Source organism: Dendroctonus ponderosae, unplaced genomic scaffold (genome assembly GCF_020466585.1).
Source record: "Dendroctonus ponderosae isolate FM_Combo_2020 unplaced genomic scaffold, Dpon_F_20191213v2 Dpon_F_20191213_461, whole genome shotgun sequence".
Classification (NCBI taxonomy): Eukaryota; Metazoa; Arthropoda; class Insecta; order Coleoptera; family Curculionidae; genus Dendroctonus; species Dendroctonus ponderosae.
In genome coordinates, this window is record NW_026018676.1 from 6,331 (window position 1) to 15,390 (window position 9,060).

General features: G+C 33.7%; 2 protein-coding genes across 2 annotated transcripts; one reads left to right on the plus strand and one right to left on the minus strand.

The window, feature by feature from the left end:
- Positions 1-342: 342 nt before the first annotated feature.
- Positions 343-828, minus strand: LOC109535856 (glycine-rich protein). Its single transcript, XM_019901870.2, has one exon. The coding sequence runs from the start codon at positions 826-828 to the stop codon at positions 343-345; it is 486 nt and encodes a 161-aa protein (XP_019757429.2).
- A 2,856-nt stretch (positions 829-3,684) lies between these two features.
- LOC109541252 (tyramine beta-hydroxylase) lies at positions 3,685-8,536 on the plus strand. The gene is made up of 8 exons (XM_048666286.1): positions 3,685-4,145; positions 4,196-4,419; positions 4,674-4,820; positions 7,386-7,655; positions 7,705-7,902; positions 7,949-8,033; positions 8,085-8,251; positions 8,309-8,536. The coding sequence occupies exons 1-8, from the start codon at positions 4,064-4,066 to the stop codon at positions 8,525-8,527; spliced, it is 1,392 nt and encodes a 463-aa protein (XP_048522243.1). The 5' UTR covers positions 3,685-4,063; the 3' UTR covers positions 8,528-8,536.
- Positions 8,537-9,060: the final 524 nt, after the last annotated feature.

Here is a 9,060-nt window from a genome sequence, read left to right on the forward strand (position 1 = left end):
CACACATTTTCACTCTTACTTGTTGCTTTCCTTTCAAAAGCCGATTTGAAATTGCTAGTCTTATAATTCAAATTTCGCCCCAGAATAATGCTATGATATATTATAAAAAAAATATTCAAATCGAATCACCGACTGAGAAAATATTCACAGGCAAAATTTTTAATTGGCTCTTAAACCAGCTGTAATTGTTTAATAAATAGCCACTTCACTCAAAATCAATCTTTTATTGAAGTATAACAAACATTATTCAATAATAGCCGGCTTCAATAGCACTTGCGTTTAACACTAAATAAAATAAATTAAATAAACCTTCAAACGCAATTAAGCGCCAACCGCAGGTAATTACCTCTTGTAATAAGTGCTGCCATATAATGGCTTATAATTAGAAGCATAACCATATGGACTTGGGTGCGTCTGGTACAACGACTGAACTGAAACACTTTTAGATATTCCATGGGGTTCGATGTACAATTCCTTCGATCCTGGATGCACTATCGCGGCATTTCCATGCTCGCCATATCCATAATCTCCTTCATCATCGTATTCACCTTCTTCGCCGTCGTAGTTATTTGCTCCATATCCTCCGTAGCCTCCATAGCCTCCATATCCTCCATAGCCTCCGTAGCCGCCTAAACCTCCGTATCCTCCGTAACCTCCGTTTGCTCCATAAGCGTTGGGTGCGTGGTAATTGTTGTAGCCACCGTATCCATTGTTTCCATTGTATCCATTATATGCGCCTATTGGATACCCATGGTTGTTGTAGTGAGTAGCCGAATCGATTGAACGAGCGAAGACAGCAAACAATGCAATAAGAACAATGAGAAACATCTTCGACTCTTTTGACGATTTGTTTTCGGGTTTCAATATTTATACAAATAGTGAACTCAAGGCATATCCCTACTTGGGAATTGATTAGCAAACTTAATCAGCGTTCCAGTCGACGAAGTAAACTAATTATATGTTATTAGTTTTTAGTACGATGAAAATCCGGCGACATAATTGAAGAAATCACCACGAACCTTGCATCAATGTTGAATTCTTGAGCTGTAAGGTCGCCCCTTGATCACCAATGCGTAGATATTTGGGTTGAAGTGTTAATTAGATTCGCTCAGTGTAACACCATGAATCGATTCTGAAAAAACAGCCTTAAAAATCTTGACCTTGTCTCGCCGAAATTCAGTGTTTCTTCAGTTCTAGCAGCCTTTAGGAGCAATTTCAGCGTGGTACAAAAGTTGCTTCATTAGGTGCATGGTATTTTCTAGGTGAGTGTAGCTTCACAGCAATATAACTTTCAAAGAAACGACTATCACACAAAGTGACTGAAGCTGAATATTCCCAGGACTTGAAACGGGAGTCTGTTCTTTTCTTAGTGTCAACGTTAAAGAAGTGAACATTTCGCTTCTTTAAAGCTGATAACCAAAACGTTTGATCTGACCAAGGATGTATTTTTTGCTTAGAATTGATGAGGGAACAACGTAAATCACACCAAACTTCCACAAATGAGCCAGTTAAAGAACTAGAGCAAATTAAATTGTAATTTCATGCAAGCAGTGCCACAAACTCTACAAGATTTCTGCCTTTGCTTTGGTTTCTAAATGCTTCTGTACGACCTCAACTTTGTTTAAAATCCAAGATTAAACAATAAGAAATACTTCGCTATCTTATATGTTATAAGTATTGCATCCTCATTTCCGGACAGCCTGTATTTTGCAGAAAATTGAAGCTTTCTGAAGAAGAAGTTTACATAAGTACATTTATATTTAAGGAATTAAAACTATACTCAAATATGATTTCAGGAAAGGAAAAATATGGACTTAGTAACGATTCGTTAAACATATGCAGAGTGGCAAAGTGTCAGGAAATATTATTTTTAATCTTTATGGTATTTTTTAAGAGGTTTTGCTTGATTTTGAACTCATTAGCAACGGATTCGTTTTTATGTTCTGGAGTATGATCTATGTCAAATGGATATGCAAAAGTCACAAAAAATAAAAAAATCTGATAATTTTCTAACCAGAGATACGTTCTCCAATTTAGTGTTAGCTTAAAGGAGATTTTTGCTTTCTTACAAATCGGTTTTGGCTAATAATTTATATTTGTTGGATTGATTATCACCTATTTGCATTTTCATTATTAATCCCGAGTTTGAAAATATTCCAACAATACTATGGAAATAACTGTGTAAATAACCAGAAAAACAAAAAAAACAACTAATTAAGAATTAGAAAACGATAACTTAAGTTTTTAATTAAATAAGTAAGTTAAGCTAAAAAAATTGTAGGAAAAGCATTTTTCTAAATTAACAGATTATTAAATTATCGAATAACAAACGATCAGTTGCTTGCTGCAAATGAGAGTCGTAAAAACTTTCAGATTGTGCATTCTTGCAAAGTTTTGACGCTCTCAGTGTCAATACCCAGGAAAATAGATAGTCGAGCCTTTAAAAAACGTTCGAAATGGTTTGCAATCCACAGAAACTGTTCATCCATTTATATCCGAACTTGTACTCCTAAAATCAAACATAGATTCACCTCTTTGCGTATGGACGTGCTAGTCTGCAAGATCCTGCATCTTCGGAGTACTTTTGGCTTTTCCAGCTGGAAAATAATTATAATTTTCCATTACATAACAATTAATATCATAATTCTCGACCATTAAAACACTGCTTTAGTGTAATCTGCTTATCACAGCAACCGCCGTTTAATCTGACTTGAAAATTCGGTTTAAGTTCTGGTTGATTATTTTTCGCCGGGCGAAATCGGAGCAAAACCACGTTTATTTCAGGTTGTAATACCATCAGGTGTCCAGATATTTAACAGCCTCTTAGTATTTGATGGTTTATTAATTAATGCATTTACAGCCCCTTTTGTTATAATAAAAATAAAAACACATAAAAGCAATGAAGAATATATTTATAAAACTTCTTCACATTCGTACAAACTGGTACTTTGTTACTGTTATTTTTAGACTGAATTACTCAGTTCACGGCCCAAATTTGTTGAGGGTCGATCTGCGAACAATCAGATTTAAGTCACAATTAATTTGTACAAAAAAAAGGAAATTCAGAGCAAATTTTTACAGATTTGCATTCACGCTGTCAATTTATTAATAAACCCTTGTTTAGGTACCTTTTGTTAAATATAACAGAATTTTTCTTACAGCTTGAGCCTAAGAGTGTCGTAACATGTCTTCTAGATGATTCGTTTTTTCGTAAAATAAGAGCACTCTTTACCAAACTGTAAGAAAAAACTTAATAAAATTATGTATTTTTTAAAAGCCCAACGTTTTTGAGGCCAAATCCCCAACAAAAAGGCTTTGAACAAAAGTGAATATCTTTCATCTGTTTTACCTACTTACCAACCAACCAAGATCAGTTTCTCATGACCCTGGCTTTGAAATCGTTTAACAAATTTGCAGTTCATATTCAGTTTTTTCGCCAACTCTAATAAAAAAGCCATCATATGGCCCTGCAAACGGCTTCCAATGGAATGTAATAAACCGCAGAGGCACGTATTGAGCTCCATTCAATGGCGAGGAGGAATTTAATCCGCGAAATAAATTCTACTTCATTAAATTCTTCAGGTTATTAGATGAAGCCGTGAACAGAGCCAGCCTGTAATCGCCAACTTATTCACTCATTTAAACAAATAAAATTTGTTCTCATTTAGGTCGCTTTGAAGAATGGCTGCAACATTAACCTTAGGAACCAGTTTTTCCATATGTTGACTTCAGTCCTTGATAAAATAAGAATTTTATGATGAAAAATAAAAAAAATGTGTTTAACCAAAGCTAACAAAAGTGTGGATCTATTCATTTATTCATATCTTTTATGTAACTAAATGTGTCGATTTATAAAAATAAAAACTGTCTACGACGTTAGTTTGACTAATCCGCCGAACACCTTGAGTCATCGGGAACATGCGCCCTATCTGGAACCTAAGAGGCTCTTCGGTATAAATCTGATTTTCCTCCAGATTCCCCTTTAGAGCTCAACCGATTCGTTCCAGTTAAAATAACGGTGACCGAAAACTTTTTACTATTTTCAATAAATAATGTAAGCGCTATGTGGTCAATGCGCCCAAGTAAGTTCTTCTTTGTGCTGATTAGTGCTTTCAGTTTAGGACAATTCGCCACATGCTCTAAATGTAAGTAGAGGCATGTGTTTAAGGCGCCGTTACTCATTTTCCAAATGCAGATGACAACCAGATTTTCAATATTTCCCTTAATGGAGACAGTTCCATTTCCCTGCACTGGATGATCGACTATCAGCAAAAAGTTCTGAGTTTCGAAATTCATCTACCCGATAAGTTTGGATGGTTTGCTTTCGGGTTTTCTGATCGAGGAGACAGCTTTCCTGCGGATTATTGTCTATTATGGGAAAGTTCTTCTTGGAAAAATAGTAAAAAATTTGACTTAAAGGTGAGCCCAGTACATGCACATGTATATATAATAATTTGCTTAACAGGTTTAAGTAAAATCGTCTCTCTCGAGACAAAATTGTATCAATTGGTTTCACACCTTTTGTCACATTTCCTTCATTAGTTAATTTAAGAATTTTTCAATTAGCGTTTTCAAAACGTGTTGTTTTTCGTTCGAAAACAAAAAGCTAATTCAAAAAATAAATAAGCTGGTTCCCAGAAATGTGTCATTATAAATCACCCTGCATTTTCAAGGATGTTTGGGCTAACGATGCAGGAGTTATAGAGCTGGACAGACACCAAGATTGCAACAATTTTCGCTTTAAAATTATTAGAAATGTTGTGAAATTTACCTTCAAGAGAAAATTTGATACTTGCGATAATCGAGATTACATAATTCAGGTAAGAAACAACTGCTTTAAAACAATACTAAATCATACATAAGGTGTTTTTACATTTATCGTTTTGCATATCTAGTTAACTTTTTACTCTTTGATACATTTAATATTACTTTATTGTTTTGTTTATTGTTTTAATGTTCATTCTGGTGTATCTGACTAAAACAGTACGTTGGAACCATTTCCTAATACTAAAATTTCATAATTTTTGAAAAATTGCATGTTTATAAGCGAACTTGGCATTTGTATTACAACTGTTGTATAGGAAATGTTTTATTGACTTCAAGAAACTGTTAAAAGTAATAAATAAGTTATTAAATAAGAAAAAGGAACGAAAAAGCGAATATAGAAAAGGCCCGATATATCTCAAAATTCCCATCGACATTTCTAATAGTAATAATAACAATAATGCGCGGTTTACTGTATATTTAATTTTGAAACAAAGTTAAGTAAAAAATGACAACAATAACTACAAGAAGAAATTGTAAAACTGTATACATTACTTGCGTTTTATGGTTTATCTGTTTGTTGCTTAAAATGTATTTTTTCTGGGATTGTTTTTCAACTTCTAATATTTATTTACTTTTCGCCACTATTTGGTTCGTGAAGTCAATTTTGTGCAACTCGTTCCCCTGTGTCGGTACGTTTGTCTTTTTTAGCTTCTAAAATCGCTCTCTTTCACATTTTTTAAGAAAATTTTTGACTATATTTTAATTAATTAGTCCATAAATTTGCTAGAGGAATGAAGGTAGAAAAATAAATTATATATTTTTTCTTGTTTGTTTTTATATTTAAAGTTAATTGAGAGAATTTAAAGCTAATCGAGCTTACTTGGCATTAAGAAATCCTCTGCTAAAACTACATTAATTATTTTGCTCTATTTAATGTCGAAGCAATAATTAGTGTAGGATTTGAAAACATGTGTTTAAGCTATTGGATGAAAGTGGTAAAATTCGATAAAATTGTAGTTATGATTTAACCAAAAATTTGAGCTTGTATTGCATTAGAGTCCATTTTCTACATTTTGCTTTATAATTTTAGTCTATTCAGTTTCTGAATTGTAGAAAAATTCCAGTGCTTTTGCAGCTTTTTAACAGTTTTTCTATTGGTTAAATTTTCTCTTAGGGACTAAAAACATTGTTTATGTAAAACCAAATAAAATTATCTAGTAGGATTTGATTTACTGGAATATAATTTCATCCTTTCCAAATTGACTGACCTATTTTGAATTATATTTAGTAGATGAAAGGCATGTCCTTTCGGGTAAAAGTAGTAGTCTTATTGTTGTTGGTAAATTTTCAATTAATTAACAGTTTCATTTGGGAAATATTGGAATTAAAAATTAGCTCTAAAAGAGTTTTGAAAATATCGTTTCCATATGCATTAAACAATTGTAGTTGGGAGCCTATTCTCGGTTGGAACCTTCTGTTCAAACAGTCTAATTCAACATTAGACATAATTTATTGAACAGAATCTAACAGAAAAACAAGTGCTTCATCAGAACTGTGAAAAACTGTTGAAACTGCTAATTTTCACGTGCAATTAATTTTATTCCATGACGGTGCAAACACCCAAAAAACGCACCAGTATTTAAATATTTTGATTTATTTCACTGGCTGCGTGCAATTGTTATTATATTCTTATCCTTCCTGGGATAAGACAAAAAATATAACAATAATCAGGAAAAAAGAAACAATATCACTACCATATGTTCCAGAAATCAATAAAAAAATATCAAAAATACTAAAACAACAGAACATTATAATTGCGGAAAAAACAAAAAACAACTTATCAACTGAATGTTTCCCAAAACTAAAACCAAAAACTGATTGTTTAGAATCTGATAATACATATATAGGACAAACTAAACAATATTTAAAAAAGAGAATGTACGAACATATATACAGTCTGAGAAATACTAGTGAAAATAAAACAGTATTAACACAACATGCACTCCAAATTTTCCATAATTTTGATTTTAACAACGCAAGATATATTAGTTAAGGAAACAAATGAACATAAAGGAAGAATCCAAGAAATGATACAAATAAAAAAAACATGCAAAAGCAGTAAATTTCAGATCAGATAACGGCAACCTTAGCAACATTTTCCACACCCTAATAAAGTCATAAGTATAGAACACCCAGTACACTAGTGAAAAATGTAACCTATTTCTGCTTATCTCAATACATGCATACTATTCTCGCAAATGTAGAAAATAATTCAAACAAATTTAACGTTCAAAACAGCAAATACCTAAAAGAACGTTAATTATTATAATACGTTAACCAATTATGAGGTAAGTTTTCCAAATGTTTTGCTCTCCCAAAAGGAAGATTTTTTGTGTTATTGTAGTTTGTGTAAATTTTAAGTCTGATGATGGCGCTGTTGTCTCGCCGAAACGTAATGAAATAAACGATATTCAAAATTTTTGCTTCGCACTTTGACTGAGACCCAGGAAGGATAATAATTTAATAGTATTTAAATATGTTCTATATGCTAAATATAAATACTTGGAAACTAGCATGGAAAATAATTATTTTCGAATATTGTTCAAATATTAATCCAGGATGGAACCACTCATATTGTATGGTCCAGAGGACTGGAACACATTGTCGCTCCCAATGGGCTCAACATCAGCACCACAATCCGCGAAAACTTCGGCATGATTCGAGTGAACTTACTGAAAAATCTAAAAGCCCATTCACAGCTACCTTCACACGTACAAGTTCTGGATCTGCTAACAGACAAAGTCCAGGTACCCAATGAGGAAACCACTTATTGGTGCAAAGTTTTCAAATTGCCTGAAAGCTTTAGGCGAAAACATCACATTTATCAAGTATGAAAGAAGCAAAAGACTCGGGTGGTCGATTAATCTGAATTTGCAGTACGAGGCCAACATTGAAAGCACCAGCCAAGGGTTGGTGCATCACATGGAAATTTTCCATTGCGAAACTAGTGCTATGGAGAAAATTCCTTTGTACAATGGAAACTGCTTTGGAGAAGATCGCCCAGAGAAAACGCAAGTTTGCAAAAGGGTCTTGGCTGCATGGGCTATGGGCGCACAACCATTCACTTATCCAGAGGTATTTATTTATCCATAAAGCCGCAATTTTTTGATGGTTTTTGTAGGAAGCAGCGCTTCCACTCGGAGGCAACAAGTTCAATCCTTACGTAATGCTGGAAATCCATTACAATAATCCTGAACTCAAGTCTGGTAGGTGATTAATTAAATTCCGTATCTTTTCAAGCAGTTACGTGGGTTTAGGTGTGATCGACAGCTCAGGAGTTCGCTTCTACGTCTCCGATAAGCTCAAAGAAATGGATGCAGGAGTAATCGAGCTCGGATTGGAGTACACTGATAAAATGGCAATTCCCCCCGGACAAGAATCGTTTTCCCTTACAGGGTATTGCATAAGTTCTTGCACGTCTGTTGTAGGTTCTTCTCTTGAATTCTTATCGCCCAATTGGGTTCTAAACGTGGTTTCGCAGGGTTTGCACAATGAAGGCATCACCGTTTTCGGTTCTCAACTTCACACCCATTTAACAGGCGTTCGGGTGCACACTCGCCACTTTGATGCTTATGGAAAGGAATTGCCGGAACTGGATAGAGACAACCATTACAGTACGCATTTCCARGAAATCAGGCGCTTGAAACGGCCTGTGAAAGTTTTACCAGTAAGTTGCGAAATAACGGAATATAAATGSTAGGAGAGTTGCTTTTCTCRGCAGATTCGTGAAACTCAAAARCACKTTTGGATCTAAGAAKATGAAAAGAGTATCTAWTGATCAAACCGTATGAGGCAAACATTGTTTTTTTCAATGAACGGTTCACATCAGCCTCCAKAAATTAGTGACATGTGTTCTWWKGAGAGCCTTTRWAYYGTGYTACTSCATYTMAAAWTWAWAACAATGTGCTAMAYMWGTAAATTYAAKKWGTWMTTTTRATTTTKARMMTTTGTCWWRTKYTAMTCCWTTTAAAATTTWYAAMWWTKAATTKYTAAAATGTAWKTYTAAWTTTTTKYTTATTAATTCAAAAAATKCTGAGCTCGTACTGTACAAAGTATCTGCTCATAGGAAACGCTTAAGACTTTAAACGTTAAAACGTTAAAAAACTATTTAAGTTTYACAAAAGCAAGCACCAGAACGAGACATGAATAAACTTTCAACRGTTTTGCKCAGCTGCTTCCTATCTTCGAAAATTTGACTRAACATTTCCCAAGTAATGGTTGAAGAAGAGTTAC